Source organism: Carcharhinus amblyrhynchos, chromosome 20, assembly GCF_965287045.1.
Source record: "Carcharhinus amblyrhynchos chromosome 20, sCarAmb.v2.hapA, whole genome shotgun sequence".
Taxonomy (NCBI): domain Eukaryota; kingdom Metazoa; phylum Chordata; class Chondrichthyes; order Carcharhiniformes; family Carcharhinidae; genus Carcharhinus; species Carcharhinus amblyrhynchos.
The window spans coordinates 540,429-563,335 of record NC_137343.1 but is presented as its reverse complement, the minus strand read 5'-3'; the positions used below and the strand labels follow the sequence as shown (position 1 = coordinate 563,335).

The 22,907-nt window shown below is 45.1% G+C and overlaps 1 protein-coding gene across 1 annotated transcript in view; it reads right to left on the bottom strand.

The window, feature by feature from the left end:
* The window catches only part of LOC145356167 (scavenger receptor class B member 1-like), a 72,063-nt gene that overhangs the window by 4,881 nt on the left and 44,275 nt on the right, over positions 1–22,907 (bottom strand). Inside the window, exons 3-11 of the mRNA XM_080208776.1 lie at positions 22,541–22,682; positions 21,554–21,757; positions 14,919–15,014; positions 13,601–13,716; positions 11,927–12,093; positions 11,029–11,147; positions 10,307–10,380; positions 7,004–7,055; positions 4,148–4,468 (exon numbers count right to left, since the gene is read on the bottom strand). Coding sequence (XP_080064902.1) covers positions 4,148–4,468; positions 7,004–7,055; positions 10,307–10,380; positions 11,029–11,147; positions 11,927–12,093; positions 13,601–13,716; positions 14,919–15,014; positions 21,554–21,757; positions 22,541–22,682 — 1,291 coding nt within the window. The remainder of the gene's footprint in view (positions 1–4,147; positions 4,469–7,003; positions 7,056–10,306; positions 10,381–11,028; positions 11,148–11,926; positions 12,094–13,600; positions 13,717–14,918; positions 15,015–21,553; positions 21,758–22,540; positions 22,683–22,907) is intronic.

Here is a 22,907-nt window from a genome sequence, read left to right as displayed (position 1 = left end):
GGTCGCTACGAGAGGACACAGGTTTAAGGTGCGGGGAGGAAAGTACAGAAGTGATGTTAGGGGTAAGTTTTTCACTCAGAGGGTGGTGAGTGAGTGGAATCGGCTGCCGTCAGTGGTGGTGGAGGCGAACTCACTGGGGTCTTTTAAAAGACTTCTGGATGAGTATATGGGGTTTTATGGGATTGGGGGTTATAGATAGGTGTTGATGTGATCGGCGCAACTCGTGGGCTGAAGGGCCTGTTTGTGCTGTAGTGTTCTATGTTCTATGTTCTATTTAGGATCTTACCCATCTCTTGGGATCTGCACATAGATGACCTTGTTGATCCTTAAGAGGCCCTACTCTCTCCCCTGTTACTCTTTTGCCCTTTATGTATTTGTAGAAGCTCTTTGGATTCTCCTTTGCCTTATCTGACAAAACAATCTCGTGTCCCCTTTTTGCCCTCCTGATTTCTCTCTTAACTCTACTCCTACACCCCCTATGCTCTTCAAGGGATCCATTTGATCCCAGCTGTCTATGCATGTCATGTTCCTCTTTCTTCTTCTTGACCAGGGTCTCAATATCCCGAGTTATCCAGGGTTCCCGACTTCTGCCAGCCTTGCCCTTCACTCTAAGAGGAATGTGTTTACCCTGAATCTTGGTTAACAGGGTTCGGGGTAAACACAGGAATGGACCTACCTCGCATTAAGTTGATCTTTCTCTACACTCTATGACTGTAACATAACATTCTGCACTCACTCTCTCACCAATTGGGATTAGTTTACAGGTTTTATAAAAAATAGGCGGCACGGTTAAGTTGGGCCGAAGGGCCTGTTCCCATGCTGTAACCACTACACCATGTAAACAGCTGGCAGGAGACTCGAGCAAATCTGTCTGTCTGTAATGCTAACTGATAACCAGTTTCCTTCTCTATGAACGGTATACTTTGTTTGTATAGCCCGCAAGAAACAATACTTTTCATTGTGTGCTAATACATGTGACAATAATAAATCAAATCAAAAAAATCAAATCAAGTTTTAGCGTGGACATACCACATTTTCACAGAATCATAGAAACCCTACAGTACAGAACGAGGCCATTTGGCCCATCGAGTCTTCACCGACCACAATCCCACCCAGGCCCTAGCCCCACATCCCTATACATTTACCCTCTAATCCCTCTAACCTACACATCTCAGGACACTATGGGGTAATTTTTAGCATGGCCAATCAACCTAACCCACACATCTTAGGACTGTTGGTGGAAACTGGAGCACCCGGAGGAAACCCACACAGACACGAGGAGAATGTGCAAATTCCACACAGACAGTGACCCAAGCCGGGAATTGAACCCAGGTCCCTGGAGCTGTGAAGCAGCAGTATTAACCACTCTGCTACCGTGCTGCCCCGGTTTTCCTAGTTTTCTGAGAAAATAGAGGTGTTGGTGGGGTTTTCTTAACTATAGTGTCTGCCTGGGGGGGAACCAGGGCAGGTTGTTGGTGATCTGGACACCTATGAACCTGAAGCTTTCAACCCTTTCTAATTTATCTCTGCTGATGCAGACAGGGGCATGTTCTTCTTTACACTTCCTGCAGTCGATGACAATCTCTTCATTTTGTTGATATCGAGGGAGAGATTATTGTTGCCGCAGCAGTTCACCAGATTCTCCATCTCATTCCTGTTCTCTGTCTCATCATTGTTTGAGATCCGACCCACTACGGTGGTGTCGTCAGCAAACTTGCAAATCCATTTAAAAGTCTAACAGCAGCAGGAAAGAAGCTGTTCCTGAGTTAGTTGGTACGTGACCTCAGATTTTTGTATCTGTAAGAGTTGGAGGGGACTCAGAATCAAAGATGTAGAAGGAGTATGGTAGGGGGCTGAGAACACAGGGGTTGAGAATGATTGTGGAGGAGGTGTTGTTGCCTATCCTTACTGATTAGAGTCATAGAGGTTTACAATATGGAAACAGGCCCTTCGGCCCAACTTGTCCATGCCACCCTTTTCTTTAAACCCCTAAGCTAGTCCTAATAGCCCACATTTGGCTCACATCCCTCTATACCCACTGTACCCATGTAACTGTCTGAACACTTTTTAAAAGACAAAATTGTACCCGCCTCTACTACTGTCTCTAGCAACTTGTTCTAGACACTCACCACACTCTGTGTGAAAAAATTGCCCCTCTGGGCACTTTTGTATCTCTCCCCTCTCACCTTAAACCTATACCCTCTAGTTTTAGACTCCCCTACCTTTGGGAAAAGATATTGACTATCTAGCTGATCTGTGCCCCTCGTTATTTTATAGACCTCTATAAGATCACCCCTCAGCTTCCCACTACTCCAGAGAAAAATGCAATTTTTAATCTGAATGCGATTACTGTCACTAGAGAGGTAGTGCTTGATTGACTAGCGGGACTGATGGTGGACAAGTCCCCAGGACCGGATGGAATGCATCCAAGGGTTCTGAAGGAAATGGCAGAGGTGATAGTAGATGCCTTAGTGATTATTTTCCAAACCTCACTGGATTCTGGGGAAGTGCCAGAAGATTGGAAAACGGCTAATGTTACGCCGCTGTTTAAAAAGGGTAGCAGGCAAAAGGCAGAGAATTATAGGCCGGTTAGTTTAATGTCTGTTATAGGAAAAATGCATGAATCCGTCAAAGAAGAAATAGCGAGGCACCTTGAGAAGAATTGTTTGATAGAGCAGACGCAACACGGATTTGTTAAGGGGAAGTCGTGGCTGACGAATTTATTGGAATTCTATGAGGATGTGACTAGTGCGGTGGATAGAGGGGAACTGGTGGATGTGGTGTCTCTCAATTTTCAAAAGGCGTTTGATAAGGTGCTGCACAAAAGGTTGCTTCAGAAGGTTAGGGGGCATGGAGTTGCGGGTAGGGTGTTAGCGTGGATAGAGGATTGGTTGTCTAATAGGAGGCAGAGAGTGGGTGTCAATGGGTGCTATTCGGATTGGCAGTTGGTGACTAGTGGAGTGCCCCAGGGATCGGTGCTGGGGCCTCAGCTATTTACCATTTATATAGATGATCTGGAGGAGGGGGCTGAGTGTATGGTGTTGAAATTTGCTGATGACACGAAGATAAGTGGAAAAGCAAATTGTGCGGAGGGTGTGGAAAGTCTGCAGAGGGATTTGGATAGGCTGAGCGAGTGGGCGAGGACCTGGCAGATGGAATACAATGTTAGCAAGTGTGAGGTTATCCACTTTGGCAGGAATAATAGTAGGAAGGACTACTACTTACAGGGCGAAAAGCTGCAGCATGCTACGGTGCAGAGGGACCTGGGGGTCCTTGTGCATGAGTCGCAAAAACCCAGTCTGCAGGTACAGCAGGTGATCAAGAAGGTGAATGGTATGCTGGCCTTCATAGCGAGGGGGATTGAATATAAAAGCAGGGAGGTCTTGCTGCAACTGTACAGGGCACTGGTGAGGCCGCAGCTGGAGTACTGTGTGCAGTTTTGGTCGCCGCACCTGCGCAAGGATATTTTGGCCTTGGAGGGAGTGCAGAGGAGGTTCACTAGGCTGATACCGGAGATGAGGGGGTTGGACTATGAAGAGAGACTAAATAGACTGGGTCTGTACTCGTTGGAGTTTAGAAGGATGAGGGGGGATCTTAGAGACGTATAAGATAATGAAAGGGATGGATAGGGTAGAGACAGAGAGATTCTTCCTGCCCAGAAAGGACAGCAGGACTAGAGGGCACAGCCTCAAGATAAGGTGGGGGGGAGCAGTTTAGAACAGAGTCGAGGAGGAACTTCTTCACTCAAAAGGTGGTGAATCTCTGGAATTCTCTGCCCGTTGAAGTGGTGGAGGCTACCTCGCTAAATATATTTAAGACACGGGTAGATAGGTTTTTGGTAGGCAAGGGAATTAAGGGTTATGGGGAGAAAGCCGGAAAGTGGAACTGATCCACTTCAGATCAGCCATGATCTTATTGAATGGTGGGGCAGGCTCGAAGGGCTAGATGGCCTACTCCTGCTCCTATTTCTTATGTTCTTATGTTTGTATTAAAAAAGTCCCAGTCTATCCAGCCTCTCCTTATAACTCAATCCATCAAGTCCTGGTAGCATCCTAGTAAATCTTTTCTGCTCTCTTTCTAGTTTAATAATATCCTTTCCATAATAGGGTGACCAGAACTGTACACAGTATTTCAAGTGTGGCCTTACCAATGTCTTATACAACTTCAACAAGACATTCCAACTCCTGTATTCAATGTTCTGACCGATGATTGTGGTCTGTGAGTTAGGAAGCCTAAGATCCTTGATGTTAACTGTCACAGGTAATAATGATAATGAATTTACAATTGATGTTGTTACACTAATCACTTTCTTTACCTGTAGGAGATGAATAACTGTGAGAATGGCAGCGAGCAGCCCCAGGATCGCTCCCAGTGCCATCAGGATATACTGGATACATTGAAGGACCAGCGGAATCACCTGCATGAAAGTGTAGAAAGTGTCCAGGATTGGCCCGTCGATATTTCCACTCTGGAATAAATACAGCAACTTCCATTAATGTGTTTGTTAAAGGACACATGGCATTTGGGTTTTGCTGAATAATGAGTGACTGTTGTGAATTTGTCAATGTCTTTCTGCAGCTGTTGCTGATTTTATCCTTTCTCTGATATCTGCTGCCTCCTAATGGTCATTCTCATCAGTCTGAGAGGTGTGCTGGTTAAATGCATCGACATGAGCAGGTGCCAGAGTGTGGTGACTCAGGGAATTTCACAGTAACTTCATTACAATGTTAATGTAAACCTTATTTGTGACATTAATAAATAAACTTTACTTTTTTTAAATTTTACATTGAATGGAAATCTCTGGCTTTTTAACTGGTGTTGTTAGTGTAAAGGGGGTGATTTTGGATCGACACGTGTTAGTCAGCAGGGAAGCAATGTGATCGATTCTCAACTGCTTCCGTGCAGCCACGGGCAGGCAATAAACGCTGGCCATTTGGAGATGCTCAGTGTGACCTCTGGTCAGTGATTGGGACAGTTTCCTGTTTCTACCGTTGAAGTGGTGGAGGCTGCCTCGCTCAATATTTTTAAAACGCGGGTTGATGGGTTTTTGATAAGCGAGGGGATTAAGGGTTATGGGGAGAGGGCGGGAATGTGGAACTGAGCCACGACAGATCAGCCATGATCTTATTGAATGGCGGGGCAGGCTCAAAGGGCCTGATGACCTACTCCTGCTCCTATTTCTTATGTTTCTTTCTTATGTTTACATTCAGGCTAAAATTCATGAACCTTCCTAGAGTGGACGTTACAGGTGGATTGGGTCCAGTTTTGGGTTGGGCTGGGCAGGGGGGAGGGAGACAGTGATTGGGGTTAGGAGTGTTTGTGAGGGTTCCCCTGGAGGGTGGGGGGTCCTCTGGGGGTTCAGGTGTGTGTGGGGGTGACCCATGGTAGGCTTGCTATGGGTGCTTAAATAGTCACTCGGGAATTAAAAGTGATTTTTTTCCCTTCTCACTCTTATCAGGGTAAAATTGGCAGAACCAGCCACAGTTAGTGATTTAAATCACCTTGTCAGATGGTTCCCAGCCCAGTATGGTTGTCCAGGGGAAGTCAGTGCTTCTGGGCAAACACAGGATAGACCCTTACACAGGGTTGTCTGAGACAGATTCATCATCACAACATCATTAAAGTCTCCCAACCTCCTTCCCCTCCCCACACAGTCTGACACTGGGTGCTGGGTGTTATGGGTGACAGTAGGTGCTGGGCGTTATGGGTGATACTGGGTGCAGGTGTTATGGGAGACAGTGGGTGCTGGTGTAATGCGTGATACTGGGTGCTGGTGTTATGAGTGATACTGGGTGGTGTTATGGGTGACACTGAGCACTGGGTGTTATGGGTGACAGCCGGTGGTTTCCTGAGAGAAAGACTCTGACTATCCATGCCTTTTATAATCTTGTAAATTTCTATCAGGTCACCCCCTCAGCCTTCAACATTCCAATGAGAACAAACCAAGCTCATAGCTAATACCCTCCATATCAGGCAACAATCCTGGTACACCTTTTCTGTACGCTCCCCTGCGTCTCCACATCTTTCTGGTAGTGTGGCGACCAGAACAGTGCGCAATGTTCCAAATGTGGCCTAACTAAAGTTCTATAAAGCTGCAACATGACTTGCCTGTTTTTACACTCTGTGTCCAACTGATGAAGGCGAGCATGCCATAAACCTAACTGACCACCTTATCCACTGTGCTGTCACTTTCAAGGAGCTGTGAACGTGACACCTAGATCCCTCTTTGTTTTAATTCTTCTCCAGGTTGACATTTACTGTTTAATTCCTTTAAATTCCCTTTAACATTTTTTGGATGAAAACAGAATTGTTTGGGGGTGGGGGGGGGAGGCACAGAGACCGGGACGGGGAGAGAGCAAACTGCCTCCATATTGATCTCAGCCACAGAGGGAGGACCGTATAGAGGCACCTGTGAAAAATTCCTCCAATCACAGTCCTTTCTACAAGGGCCACGCACGGGTCTATTTTTCAATCCTCCCAACTCTACTTTCAAACTTCCTCCCGAGGCCATCGGGAAGGTTCCGTCCAGTCTGTCTGTCACTCAATCTGGGAACGTACTTCACAAATCAAATTCATTCCAGCGATGTATACTGTGGCAGGTGGAATTCCCATTCCGCTCACCATGGGAATCGTAGTGGGCAAAGGGCAGACAATGGAAAGATCCGTTGACCTAGAGTGGGATTTTCTGGGACATTTCCGGCAGGAGCAGCAGAAAAATCGTGCCCTAAAGCTGGAGTTCACCCATCCCACTTGCCAGTGGAATTTTAGTGGGGGGGGATTGCGGAGAATGTGAACTGCCATTGATGTTGGGGAGGGAATTTCTGACTTTTAGACCAGCACAGCCGGAGAATTCCACCCCAGGTTTCTGCATTTCTTTCAATAAAAACATAACGAGTAAGTTGTTTTCATCAGGAAGACTTCATTCTTTGAATAATTTCCATGCTTCAAGTAGAAAGAAAATTATCCCAAAATATCTGTAGATTTTCCCTGAAGATGTTCTTACCTCATCGAACCAAATTAAAGGGAGCAGCATTGTCCTCATTTTCCCAGTAAGTCTAAAGAAGAGGTGAAAGGTTATTGTGTGGTAAATTGCATAAATATTTCAGGATCTGATTACATGAGCAAATAACAATGTCCACTTGGCTTTGGTTTCAGATACTCTGGCTGTATACTTTCAAGATGAGGTGAGTTCTATACCCTGACAACAGCTCCTAATGAAAGGGATCTGATTCCTTATTGGCTATCGAAAAAACATGATCTCATTTTCAGTCACATGATCCAGCTGTAATTATTGCCCCTAATGAGTTTTCTATCAAGGTCCAATTGAATTGGCAGACAAGTTGAGAAATGAGTCAACAGATCCAAGAATGTCCTTACTCACTTGGCAATATCTTGCTTAAAGATACCAGAATTGGAGAGATTAAACTAACTTGGCAGGGGTGTGGGAGCCAAGAGATAATATCAGAGAGGAACATCAAGGTCCACAGTTAGAGAGCACGTGAGTGAGCAACAGTAAGCTATCGGGTGAGGGCAGGGTAAAGAAGAAAGTGATAAAATCAGGGTTAATATGTATGCATGTGAATGTACAGGGTGTAATTAATCAGATTGGGGAGTTACAGGCACAGACTGTACTGTGCAAATATGATATTATTGATAATCATTGAATCCTGCAGTGCAGAAGGAGGCCATTCGGCCCATCAAGTCTGCACCGACCATAATCCCACCCAGGCCCTATCCCCATAACACCATTCATTTACCCTAGCTAGTCCCCCTGACACTAAGGAGCAACTTACCATGGCCAACCCACCCAACCCGCATATCCTTGGACTGTGGGAGGAAACCAGAGTACCCGGAGGAAACCCACGCAGACACAGGGAGAATGTGCAAACTCCACACAGATAGTGACCCAAGCCAGGAATTGAACTTGGGTCCCTGGTGCTGTGAGGCAGCAGTGCTAAGCACCATTCCACTGTGCCACTGTGGCTCGAGGAAGTACAGGACTGGTATTAAATATTCCGGGATACGAGGTGTTCAGGAAGGATAAGAGAAGAAGGTTAGGGCAAGGGATAGCGGGATGGCCTATAGGCCTTCAACAAGTGGGAAGGATATTGAGGAAGAAATTTGCAAGGAAGTCACAGCGGCGTGCAAGAATGAGAGCAGTTACAATTTGATTATCCGAATATAAACTGGGATAGACGTAGTGAGCAGCAAGACTTGCTTGTGTGTGCGTGTGTCGAAGAAAGTTTTCCAAAACAGGACATTTCCAGTCCAATGACGGACTGCTGGACTTGGGACTGAGGTGGGCCAAGAAGATCAAGTATCTGTCGGAAACAGTGATCACTGTATCATAACGTTTAGGTTGACTATGGAAAAGAACAAAGAATGATCCAGAGTCAGAATAATTAACTGGGAGGAAGGTAGCTTCAAATGGGGTAAGAATGGGTCAGGGCAAAAAATTGGAGTCAAAGATTGGCAAAAAAACAATAGCTGGACAATGGACTACCATCAAAGAAGAGAGAATTCAGAGGCACGGTAATGGTTTATTCCCTTGGAAGGGAAAAGCAGAGCAAACAAATTCAGAACTCCCTGGATGACAAAAACGATAGAAATGAAGCCAAAGAAGGAAATGTGTGTTTATGACAGATGTTGGATAGGAAATACCATTGAGAACCAGGCTGAATATAGAAGGTTCACAGGGGAGGCGAAAAAGCAAATAAATGAAGCGCAGAAGGAAAATGAAAAGGAACAGTAAGCAGCACCGTGTGTACCATCTACAAGATGCACTGCAGCAACTCACCAAAACAGCATCTTCCAAACCCACGGTCACCAGCATTGAGAAGAAGGGCAGCAGATAGCAGGGAACACACCCACCCTCAGCTTCCCTTCCAAGCCACTCACCATCACATAGGCCATTCCTTCACTGTCACTGGGTCAAAATCCCCTCTAACAGCACTGTGGGATGTCCCAGTGAGAAAAAAATCAATATTGTTTTGTAGTGTGGTCACTAGCAGAGAGCGTCCGCGCAGACAGCTCAATAAAGGCAGTTATACTGCTGAAAAATCTCAGCCAGTTTGACAGAGTTGTGGAGAGAGAATAAAGCTAATGTTTCGAGTTTGGATGACCCTTCAAAAGGAAGTTAAGGATTGTTTAAGATTTAAAGGAAATGTCTTAAAAGTTGCCAGAAATACCAGTAAACCTGCAGAAGGGCAGCAATGTAGAATTTGGCAAAGGAGGACAAAGAAACCAATAAAGAAACAGTGAATAGGATATGAATATCATTGTGAGGAAAATCTGGGCTGTTACAGGATTTTTATGTCGGTATGTGAAAGGGAAAGGTTTGGCTATGACAAATGTGGGTTCATTACAGGAAGAGCCAGGAGAACTGGGAATGGGATAGAGACTTGGGGAGTGGGGTACTGACTCGAGGACTGGGGTACACACTTGGGGAGTGGAGTACTGACTCCCTTCCTGTTGGCGAGTGCTTCAGCAGTCACAGGCATTCGACCTCTGATCTTCAGGTAAGCGTTCTCCAAGGCGGCCTTCACGACACACAACGCAGAGTCGCTGAGCAGAGACTGATAGCCAAATTCCGCACACATGCGGTGGGTCTCAACAGGGATCTTGGGTTCATGTCACACTATCTGTAACCCCCGTGACTTGCCTGGGTTTGCAAAATCTCACTAACTGTCCTGTCTGGAGACAATACACATCTCTTTAACCTGTGCTTAACCCTCTCTCTACTCACATTGTCTGCACCTTTAAGACTTGATTAGCTGTAAAGACTCGTATTCTAATCAGTATTCTGTAAACTGTGTGTGTCTTTATATGCCCTGTTTGTGATCAGAACTCCCCACTAACCTGATGAAGGAACGGCATTTCAAAAGTTAGAGGCGTTTACTACCAAATAAACCTGTTAGACTTTAACCTGGTGTTGTGAGACTTCTGTGTTTACCCCAGTCCAACACCAACATCTCCACATCACAGTGAGGCACAGACTCGGGGGGCTGGGGTACAGACTCGGGGGTGGGGTGGGGCACAGACTCTTTCAATTCTTCATTCCACACAAAACCCCTCTCCTCACGACATTCATTCGATGATTTTCGAATGTATTCTTTATATTTTTTCAGTTTGAAGCAGTTTTACTTTCCCACATTTCTCTGGTGTGAATCCAGTCTGTTCATGTTCAGTGCCTGGGGTTATAATTCGTGTCATTTACAGAGTTCTGTTGGCAATCACAATGTTACAGGTGTTTGGTCTTTATAGTTATACAGGCAGCAGTTTATAAAAATTATCAAATAAAACTCACTGTATTCCTTTTGCAGATTTGAGGAACAGGTTTAATTGTAATTTAATTGAGACATTCAGTGGGATTCCTGACAACTGCAAAAGAAAAATAAAACAATGTGAATGATTCTCTGCGATGTGTCGGATAGTTTCACAGTTCTTGCTCACTCACATTAATCAGAGTTAATCTTTCCTGATGCTCCTGATTTTGGCAGCTGAAGCAATTCACTTTGCAGAGTGGCTGATGCAGGAAAGAATATAAACGAGGGGAACATGGAGAGTAAGTGGAAAAGTTATATTTGGAGGAGTTTATCAAATCCCTATATAAGGAATTAACTTTATCCTGGGGATTGCTTCTAGAATGACTGCCTCACCAGCCAGTGGAAGTGGGAGAAGCTGAGATGCAGCAGGAGGAACATTCAAGAAAGTTTCCAGACTGTGCACTGATCAGATTTCAGACACATAAAATTAGCTTGGACAAAGCAATACAGATACACAACACTGTTTAAAAACCTCAGCAAAAAGCAGGAAGATAAAGAGATTGACGTGGAACCATTTCTCTGGTGGAAATGTAAGAGGCTGAGTTTGAGCTGAGAGAGACTGAGGCTGAATCAGAACAAACATGTGAATGTTCCTTGTCCCTCTTCGTGAATCACAGATTCATTCTTGAGATGTCAGATGTTGTGGGATTGTCAGTTAGTTTTGCTGGTTTTTGGTTGGTTTGTCAGTAATGACCGTACTTACAGGATGGATGTCGATGAAAAGTGCATGGTCTTTCTCATTGGGATGCAATCCACTAATAGCCTTCTCTAGGACTGGATCAGCGTTGTAAAAGTGCGGGTGAGAGACGAAGATTTGAGCATCTGAAGATGAAAGATTTATAGTTAATATCCCATAAATATTCCAGCTGAGTAGCTCAAATCAACCTGTCACTGATGACAACTTGTTCTGCCCAAATCCCTGCAATTATACAGCTTTTGAATTTGACCTTCAGTTGCTATTTAACATCCAAAGAGCAACAGGACTCCTGGCAAGAAGCCTGTCTCTCCATCTGCCAAGTTGCAGCCTAACAGGAACAGTTTTACCCTGGTTTAAATTGCCTGACCCTTCCCTACTCTGTGAATCACTGGAACTGCTCTATCTGTGCCTTCAATTCATTTCTGTGTTCTTTCTCCCATCCTGAAAGTCCTCATATCTGGAAAGATACATCACTCTGCAACAGGCAGCCTGCAACCTTTCAAAGGAAAACACAATTGAACTTTTGGTTCTGGACTCTGGACTCACGAGAAATACTTTTACTTTTGTCCTTGACCTGAACCCCCACTTTATAATATCAGGGAGATCGGATGGATGCTGTGAAATAAGCCAATCCTTTCCTTTATCTGATCTCGAGGGTGCTGTGGGGTCATTAATTTCAGCATTGTGGAAATATATAAAAGAGAAATCAAAGCAGAAGTACCTTTCTGTCTGTGAGTGGAATAGTGAGAGGGGGAAATCAGCGTTACATCAACCAACACCCCTCCCGTCCATAACTAATTATTACTTCAACATTAACATCATCGCAGCTGAGGAGCAGTTGAGACATTAATTGGATTTCTTGTATCCATTTGATTTTCTGTTTTAACCAGATTTATATACTCACTGTATCTACACGTGCTGACGTTCAGCACTCCGGACTGTCTACATGGACAGAAGCCTTCATTGGGGGGATACACTGTCCCATTCGCAAACATCGTCTTTGGAGCAATGTATCGGTAAGAAGGTAACCCATAAGTCGAGCCTGACGCTTGGTAAATCAACTCCAATGACCTGTTCAAATTTACAAGTTAAACTCTGTCAGTATAAATTTTACTGCCTATTTTGTCATTGCAGACTGAATAATTAAACAGTACGTAAGGGCTTCTTCGTCAAATAGTACATTTGCTTTTATCCGTTCATGGGGTGTGGGCATCTTTGGCTGGGCCACCATTTGTTGCCTATTCCTGGGGGCATTTAAGAGTCAGCCACATTGCTGTGGCTCTGGAGTCTTGTGTAGGCCAGACTGGGTAAGGACAGCAGATTTCCTTCCCTAAAAGACATTAGTGAATGAGATGGGTTTTTCTGAGAATCCCCACTGGTTTTGCGGTCACTATTAGACTTGTAATTCCAGATTTTATTGAATTCAAATTTCACCATCTACTGTGGTGGGATTCAAACCCGGGTCTCCAGAGCATTACCATGGGTCTCTGGATTACCCGTCCAGCAATAATACCACTTCACCAGAAACTCACCTAATCTTCCGGGGACCAGGTTCGAATCCTGCCACGGCAGCTGGTGGAATTTGAATTCAATAAAAAAATCTGGAATTAAGAATCAACTGATGACCATCAAACCATCATCAATTGTCAGAGAAACCCATCTGGTTCACTAATGTCCTTTGAGGAAGGAAATCTGCCATCTTTACCCGGTCTGGCCTACACGTGACTCCAGACTATTGGCAATGTGGTTGGCTCTAAGCTGCCTTCTGAAATGGCTGAGGAATCCGTTCAGTTCAAGGGAATGGGCAAGAATTGTTGTCCAGCCAATAAAGTCCATCACTCAACTATTAATAACCTCCAACCTTCATAGCCTCAGACATTTAAACAGCCTCATGTCACATAGCCAGTTATTCAACCGAGCAAGCATAACGCCCTAACACATTGCATCAGACTTCCTTGGAAAAGGAGTCCAGCAAACCAGTTGGGAGAGGCTTGTCAGCTTGTGCTGATTCCCAGGGAGAACACAATTCCCATCGGAATTCCAGGGTGACTGCTTCCTCACATTCTCACAGTTTTAAATGCATTTTACTTCATCCCAATGAATAAACTATATTCCATATTCCTGATGTCAGATGGAAAGGTTTATATATCCACGTTTTTTTACACAATGGGGTCACGTTTCCAATCTTTGGGATTGTTCTTGAATCCCGGGATTTGGGGAATGATGAAAGAAATGTATCCACTATCTCCATAGCGACCACGTCGAGGGAATTAATTTCTCCAGAATTCTCTTTTACCGATGTTAATTTCATTTGGTTTTTCATTCTCATTCGACACTTGATTCTCCAATGTTTCTGGAATATATTTCTGTTTTCTATTATGAAATATTCAGGATTGTGATGAATGTTTGGAGATACACATCCCACAATGTCCTCATGAAACATTGCTCTAAAATTCCCACTCCCTCACTCACATTCCGTGCCTACCCCAAATCACTCTCTTTACATTATGACTTATTACCTTTAACCAAACACTACCACCATTTCTCACTAATCTTTGTAGATTATTTTGATTCATACCTACAAGCGTCAGGACTAAAGAACTTCAGCGAGTCAGATGGATTCATGAAGGGTGGCCACATTTCACCTGCTGTTCCATTCAGCATGTTGCACTGTTCAGAATGCCAGAAGTTCACCTGGAATATCAGCATTGCAATGAGAACTGTGAACAGTTTTACTCCCCTTATCCAAGGGGAGATATCCTGACACTGGAGACAGAGAGAAGATTCACTCGGTCGATGCTGGGTCTTGGAGGGATTTTTTTTATGAGGAGAGGGTGAGTAGGTTGGGCCTGTACTCACTGCAGTTTAGAAGAATGAGAGGCGACCTTATTGGGACATATCGGATTCTCAGGAGACTCGAAGGTGTAGGTACTGAGAGGTTGTTTCCCTTGTGGGAGAGTCTAGGACCAGAGGAATCTTAGAGTAAGACAGAGATGAGGAGGAATTTCTTCTCTCAGAGAGGAAAGCTGAGTCATTGAGTATGTCTAAGGCTGAGACAGACATATTTTTACTCAGCAAGGGAATCGAGGGTTTTGGGGATAAGGCGGGAAATTGGAACTGAGGATTATCACATCAGATCAGTCATGATCTCATTGAATGGCAGAGCAGAATTGATGGACCAAACAGCCACATTTGGAATATAGTGTTCAATTCTGGTTGCCACACCACAAGAAGGATGTGGAGGCTTTGGAGAGGGTACAGAAAAGGTTTACCAGGATGTTGCCTGGTATGGAGGGCATTAGATATGAGGAGAGGTTGGAGAAACTTGGTTTGTTCTCACTGGAACGATGGAGGTTGAGGGGAGATCTGATAGAAGTCTACAAGATTGAAAGGCATGGACAGAGTGGATAGTCAGAAGCTTTTTCCCAGGGTGGAAGAGTCAATTACTCGGGGGGCACAGGTTTAAGGTGTGAGGGGCAAGGTTTAAAGGAGATGTACGAGGCAGATTTTTTACACAGAGGGTGGTGGGTACCTGGAACTCGCTGCCGGGGGAGGGAGTGGAAATGGATACGATAGTGACTTCTAAGGGGTGTCTTGATAAATAAATGACTAATAGGATGGGAATAGAGGGATATGGTGCCCAGAAGGGTAGGGGGTTTTAGTTCAGTTGGGGGCAGCATGGTCGGTGCAGGTTTGGAGGGCCGAAGGGCCTGTTCCTGTGCTGTAATTTTCTTTGCTCTTTGTTCTGCCCCGCTAATAACTCCATTTCCCGTATAGCTTTCAGTTGTGGTGTTTGATCAATATTATTGATCAAGGCGATGTAGAAAGCTGAGAGGGGGCTGGGCTCCGCTCCGCTGATGTAATCTTTACCCATTGTTCACCGTGAAGGAACTAACCTTTCGCAGACCGTTCCAGGTGTTAATTTTATGCACTTTATTAATGTCATCAACTCCTGTATTAATTGTAAATAATCCAGTATCTGTGTTGTTCAACTGTAACAGAATCAGAGAACGGGCTTTTAGAAGTCAGTTACTCCTCACACAAAGAAATAGTTTCAGTTGACACAGGCAGAGGAACCTACAGATCCAGAAGAATAGTCACATCCTGACAGGAAATTAGAACAAATGACTAATTTCCACATGGCTTTTCCCAACTCCTGACACCTTTATAACTTTTCCAGAAGCTGACTGGAGCTGGGTTAATCCATGTTGTAATTTCCAGTTTATAATGTTCAGGGATGTCTGCTCACTTCCTGCCCTATGGAATCGTGGGCTGGAGGAGTTTCCATCGCACAGTAGCTGGCAGAGACCAGCACTTTGAACCAAGCAGATAATGACAGGCAGAGTGTTTGGGGATTGTATCAGAATGACCTCTCTGACCAGGCACACAAACCAGAACCACTCAGTGACAAAGGGACAGAGACAGACTGGTTGGCCTTCTGTGGAGAGTCACGTTATAAGAGGCAGTGACCAAAGAACAACACCCAAACTGTGCGGAATCCTCACCATCATTAATGTTCTTTTACAATTATGGATGTGAGGGAACCTAGGGAAATAAATAGTGATGTTCTGAGGACGTGCTGGATTCTTAAAGCGCTTCAAGATAAATAAACCTCTGGGACCTGATGAAGTGTATCCCAGGACACTGTGGGAGGCTAGGGAGGAAATTGCATGTCCCCTAGCCGAGATATTCGAATCGTCGATAGTCACGGGTGAGGTGCCTGAAGATTGGAGAGTAGCAAATATTGTGTTTTTGTTTAAAAAGAGCTGCAGGGAAAAGCCTGGGAATTACAGGCCAGTGAGCCTCACACCTGTGGTGGGTAAATTGTTGGAAGTATTTTGAGAGACAGGATCTACAGGCATTTAGAGACACAAGGACTGATTAGGGACAGTCAGCATGGCTTTGTGAGTGGAAAATCATGTCTCACAAATTTAATAGAGTTTTTGATGGGGTAACCAAGAAGGTAGATGAGGGCAGTGCAGTTGATATTGTCTACATGGACTTTAGCAACCTACCACATGGTAGTTGTTGCATAAGGTTAAATCTCACAGGATCTAGGGTGAGGTGTCTGAATGGATACAAAATTGGCTTCTTGACAGAAGCCAGAGGGTGGTTGGTGAAGAAGGCATTCAGCATGCTTGGTTTCATCGGTCAGAACATTGAATACAGGAGTTGGGACATCTTGTTGAAATTGTACAAGACATTGGTAAGGCCACACTTGGAATACTGTGTGCAATTCTGGTCACCCTATTATAGAAAGGATATTATTAAACTAGAAAGGGTGCAGAAAAGATTTACTAGGATGCTACTGGGACTTGATGGTTTGAGTTATAAGGAGAGGCTGGATAGACTGGGACTTTTTTCTCTGGAGCGTAGGAGGCTGAGGGGTGATCTTATAGAGGTCTATAAAATAATGAGGGGCACAGATCAGCGAGATAGTCAATATCTTTTCCTAAAGGTAGGGGAGTCTAAAACTAGAGGGCAGAGGTTTAAGGTGAGAGGGGAGAGATACAAAAGTGTTCAAAGGGGCAATTTTTTCACCCAGAGGGTGGTGAGTGTCTGGAACGAGCTGCTAGAGGTAGTAGTAGAGGTGGGTACAATTTTGTCTTTTAAAAACCATTTGGACAGTTACATGGATACAATGGGTATAGAGGGATATGGGCCAACTGCAGGCAACTGGGATTAACTTAGAGGTTTTAAAAGAAAAGGACAGCATGGATAAGTTGGGCCGAAGGGCCTGTTTCCATGCTGTAAACCTCTGTGACTCTATTAGACAGGTATCCTGTGCCTAAAATAGAGGACCTGTATGCCAAGCTAGCTGGAGGTTTAACTTACTAAATTAAATGTGAGTCACGTGTGGCAGTAGCTGGAATGGGATGATGCATCCAGGGAGTTTGTCACCATTATCACATGTACCAGTGTGTGGGTCTATAGCAGTCCACCAGGCTGCCAATCAGAGTCTCATCATCTTGTACAGTCCTTCAGTGCACAGTGGGAGCCAGTTCAGGATTTATCTCAGGTACTTGTTTACTCGAATGACGTGCTTAAGCTCAGAAACCACAGACGAGGAATACCTCACCGGATGGGATGTACCCCAGGTTACCGTGGGAGGCAAGGGAAGAGATTCCAGAGCCTCTGGCAATGATCTTTGCGTCATCGATGGAGACGGGAGAGGTTCTGGAGGATTGCGGATGTGGTTCCTATATTCAAGAAAGGGAGTAGAGATAATCCAGAAAATTATAGACCAGTGAGTCTAACCTCAGTGGTTGGTAAGTTGATGGAGAGGATCCTGAGGGACAGGATTTATGAACATTTGGAGAGGTATAGTATGATCAAAGATGGTCAGCACGGCTTCGTTAAAGGCAGATCGTGCCTTACGAGCCTGACTCAGTTTTTTGAAGCTGTAACTAAACACATTGATGAAGAGCGGTAGGTGTGGTTTATATGGACTTCAGCAAGGTGTTTGATAAGGTCCCCCATGTAAGGCTTATTGAGAAAGTGAGGGGCCATGGGATCCAAGGGGACATTGCTTTGTGGATCTAGAACTGGCTTGCCCACAGAAGGCAGAGAGTGGTTGTGGATGGATCATATTCTGCATGGAGTTCGGTCACCAGTTGAGTGCCCCAGGGATCTGTTCTAGGACCCTTGCTGTTTGTCATTTTTATAAATGACCTGGATGAGGAAGTGGAGGGATGGGTTGGTAAGTTTGCTGATGACACAAAGGTTGGTGGTGTTGTGGATAGTCTGGAGGGATGTCAGAAGTTGCAGCAAGACATAGATAGGATGCAAGACTGGGCGGAGAAGTGGCAGATGGACTTCAACCCTGATAAAGGTGTAGTGGTCCATTTTAGCAGGTCAGATGGGATGAAGGAGTATAATATCAAGGGTAAGACTCTTGGCAGTGTGGAAGATCAGGAGGATCTTGGGGTCCGGGTCCATAGGACTCTCAAATCAGCTTCGCAGGTGGAGGATGTGGTCAAGAAGGCGTATGGTGTACTGGCCTTCATTAATCGAGGGATTGAGTTTAGGAGTTGGGAGGTAATGCTGTAACTTTATAAGACCCTTGTCAGACCCCACTTGGAGTATTGTGCACAGTTCTGGTCGCCTCACTACAGGAAGGACGTAGAAGCTATTGAGAGGGTGCAGAGGAGATTTACAAGGATGTTGCCTGGATTGGGAGGCATGCCTTATGAAGATAGGTTGAGGGAGCTCGGCCTTTTCTCCCTGGAGAGACGAAGGTTGAGAGGCGACCTGATAGAGGTTTATAAGACGTTGAGAGGAATAGATAGGATGGATTCTCAGAGGCTTTTTCCCAGGGCTGAAATGGTGGCTACGAGAGGACACAGGTTTAAGGTGTGGGGAAGCAAGTACAGAGGAGATGTCAGGGGTAAGTTTTTCACTCAGAGGGTGGTGGGTGAGTGGAATCGGGTGCTGTTGATGGTGGTGGAGGCAAATTTGATAGGGTCTTTTAAGAGACTTCTGGATGAGTACATGGGATTTAATGGGATTGAGGGTTATAGATAGGCCTGGTAGGTATGGATATGATCAGCACAACTTGAGGGCCGAAGGGCCTGTTTGTGCCGTAGTTTTCTATGTTCTATGTTCACCAACCTTGAGGAGGTTTTAAAAGGACGTTGGGGAGGCTGAGTAAGATTAGAGGGAGGAATACACCGTTATGACAAATGCAGTGACATATTTGGGGTTTAATGTGGATGCACCCTATGGAATTTCTTTATCCCAATCCCTCTATCTCAATCTTTCCTTCATCAGGTAGGGTCAGCGTAGCCAATGGGACTTCCAAACTTCAAGTAAGGATTTCGTGATATTTGTTCTAATTCTCCAGTTTGTGCATCTTTTCAAATGTTCACAATATGCAAATCACAACTGGCAGCTCCTGTGGGTGAGATATTTGTCAATAACTTTGTGACAGAATTGCTCCAATTCCACAAGGAGCAAAAAAAAGCTCAGTGTGTCTGTGTGTAAATCAGTGAAGTCGGCGAGAGTAGTTAATAAAACAGATATTAGCTTGGGCATTGGAGAAAGTGCAGGAAAACATCAGCAGGATGGAATGGTTCCAGGGATGAGGAACTGAATTTTGACGCTAGATTCGAGAGTTGGGAAAGGCTGAAATTTGACCGAGATGTTCAAAATAATGAGGGGGCTGAAGAGAGGCTGTTCCCATTGGTGGAGGCACAGATTGAAAGTAATTACTGAAAGAAATGCCTGTGGTTTCACTCAGGAAGTGGTTAGAGTGTGGAATGGCACTGCCTGCGTGTGGGATGGAGACTGATCCACATGGAATGTGGCTGCTATCCGAAAGGAAAATGTGCAGAGCTACAGGGAGAGGCAGGAGGATGGCACTGCATGAGTTGTGTATTTAGAGGGACAGAGCAGACATGATGGGTCAAATGGCCTTCTTCTGCACTGTAAAAATTCTGTGATTGTGTGGTGCCAAGGAGAGATGGTTAGATTCTCTCTTGTTGGAGATGAAACTTCCAGTTCATGATGTTCAATTGTTTATTTTGTTTCATGGGATCCAGGTGAACTGAGAGTGCCTTGCTCAGGCATCAGGGGGCAGTGTCAGAAGGCGTTTGACAAGGTGCCTCACAAGAGGTTATTGCAGAAGGTCAGGGGACATGGAGTTGGGGGTAGGGTGTTAGCGTGGATAGAGGATTGGTTGTCAAATAGGAGGCAGAGAGTGGGGGTCAATGGGTGCTATTCGGATTGGCGGTTGGTGACTAGTGGAGTGCCCCAGGGGTCGGTGCTGGGGCCTCAGCTTTTTACCATTTATATAGATGATCTGGAGGAGGGAACCGAGTGCAGGGTGTCGAAATTTGCTGATGACACCAAGATTGGGGGAAAGGCAAATTGTGCGGAGGGTGTGGAGAGTCTGCAGAAGGATCTAGATAGGCTGGGTGAATGGGCCAGGAAATGGCAAATGGAATTTAATGTTGGCAAGTGTGAGGTGGTCCACTTTGGTAGGAAGAATGGTAGGAAGGACTATTACTTACGTGGCGAAAAACTGCAGCAGGCGACGGTGCAGAGGGACCTCGGGGTCCTTGTGCATGAGTCGCAAAAACCCAGCCTGCAGGTGCAGCAGGTGGTCAGGAAGGCGAATGGGATGCTGGCCTTCATAGCGAGGGGGATTGAATATAAAAGTAGGGAGGTCTTGCTGCAGCTGTATAGGGCATTGGTGAGGCCGCAGCTGGAGTACTGTGTGCAGTTTTGGGCGCCGCACTTACGCAAGGATATTTTGGCCCTGGAGGGAGTGCAGAGGAGGTTTACTAGGCTGATACCGGAGTTGAGGGGATTGAGCTATGAGGAGAGGCTGAATAAACTAGGCTTGTACTCGTTAGAGTTTAGAAGAATGAGGGGAGATCTCATTGAGACGTATAAGATGATGAATGGGATGGATAGGATAGAGGTGGAGAGACTCTTGCCGCTCAAAAAAGACAGTAGGACTAGGGGGCACAGCCTCAAGATAAAGGGGAGGCGGTTTAGAACGGAGTTGAGGAGGAACTTCTTCACTCAAAGGGTGGTGAATCTCTGGAATTCTCTGCCCGTTGAAGTGGTGGAGGCTGCCTCGCTAAATATTTTTAAGAAGCGGGTTGATGGGTTCTTGATAAGAGAGGGGATTAAGGGTTATGGGGAGAGGGCGGGAAAGTGGAACTGAGCCACAACAGATCAGCCATGATCTTATTGAATGGCGGGGCAGGCTTGAAGGGCTAGATGGCCTACTCCTGCTCCTATTTCTTATGTTCTTATGTTCTTATGTCTCTGGAGTCCCATATAGGCTAGACCAGGTAAGGGCAGCAGATTTCCCAAGCAGATATGTTTCTACAACAATCAACAATGGTTCCAATGTCAAAATCACTTTTAATTCTAGATTCTTAGATGGGCGGTCCAGTAGCACAGTAGGTTAGCACTGCTGCTTCACAGCTCCAGGGACCTGGGTTTGATTCCCAAGTCACTGTCTATGTGGAGTTTGCACATTCTCCTCGTGTTTGCGTGGGTTTCCTCCCACAGTCCAAAGATGCGTGGGTTAGGTTGTTTGGCCATGCTAAAAATTGCCCCTTAGTGTACTGAGATGTGTAGGTTAGAGGGATTAGTGGGCAAATGTGTGGGGGTAGGGCCTGGATGGGGTTGTGGTCGGTGCAGGCTCAATGGGCTGAATGGCCTCTTTCTGTACTGTAGGGTTTCTATGATTTTATTGAATTAAAACTCCACCATCTGCGTGACAGGATTGGCTGCCATGGGCACAGGCAGGAAGGTGATTGGATCACCAGCTGCCACAACCTGGGAATGGGGGAGCCACGGGATTCTGCTGGTCACATCTGGCTCTCCCTGATAGAGACTGATGCCTGTGATTAGTATTGTTACCAATTATTACTGATCAGTATTATTAACTAATATGATTAGGAAGATGGATCCTGTTCACTCTCCAGCTCACAAATCCTCTCTTCTGTTTTGCTCCTTTCAGTAAAGTTTGAAAGTTTGAACTCTTCCTTTGGACCCTGTCAGTAATACTCACATCAGCAAACAAACCATACTTGTCCTTGAACGGGAGGTGGTTTGAGAAAAGCTTTTTAAGGAAGGTAATGAACTTGTCCTCATAACCCCACATGATCTCACCGACAGTCTTTCTGAAGAAAGCAGTTTGATTAAAGTTCTTCATTGCAGAATTGAACATGATTTTCAACAATGGATGGAAACGTTCAGCCAGGATCGCTGCGCCCTAGTGTCAAAACAAACAGACCTGACTTCATCGAGACTCACATGGTGCTACATTCAAACGGAAATGTAAGAGTTTGAGAAAGTGTTGCACTTCCACATTAGGAGTGAATGCAAACCATTTCTATTTATTTATGGGATGTCAGTGCCACTGGCTGGGTAGCATTTATTGTCAATCCCTAGTTGCATTTGAGAGTCAACCACTTTGCTGTGACTCTGGAGTTATATGTAGGCCAGACTGGGTAAGGACAGCAGATTTCCTTCCCTAAAGGACATGAGTGAACCTGATGGGTTTTTCTAATAATCAGCAACGGATTCATCGGCATCAATAGATTCCTAACTTTTATTGAATTTAAATTTCACCATCTGCCGTGGTGGGATTTGAACCCAGATCCCCAGATTCTGCTCTCGAGATGACCAATCCAGTGACAATACCTCTAGGCCACTGTCTCATTGCATCAGGCATTGGAAATAAAGTGGCATTCTGCAACTCTTCACCCAGAATTGCAGGTGAGCTGTTCTGGCTCCCGGCCTATTTAATGCTGCCTGAATTTGGGTCTTGATGCAGAATAGTTTGTAGCTGTTTCCCCGGAGATAAAAGGTGGGGAAGTGAAGGAATTGAGGAAAACCGAGGGAGTGAGAGGGGAAGAGGATTCCAGAGGCAGCAAAGGAAGCTGGGATACTGCAGTGGCAGCACGTGTAAAGTTATTGTGATTTGTTCACTGCAGAATCCACATCTACACCAGACTGTCTGAAGCTTTTACAAGTGGGTTTTACTGATACCTACCAGAGCAAGCATGTTGGGTAAGACCAGCTCATCACTCTCATTACCGACTGAGCGTTCAGGACAGAAGTGGAACTGACGATAGACACGATACGAAACGGTGTAATTCTCATTGAAGGTTATGTTACCTTTCGGTCTGTACTCTCTGTCCAATCAGAAATGTGGCAATTAATACAATTCCAGTTTCAAGTTTTATGTGTAATTTAATTGGAGATTTCACAACTGCGAATAGAATATTTATCCCATCTGTTTATACACAGTGTCTAACACTGACCGTCTGGTACAGCCCATTCACACTTAAAGGAATTGTGCTCCTGGAAAGTGTAACTTTCACTGGAACAATTTAAAGTGACTCAGATTTTTCCGTTAA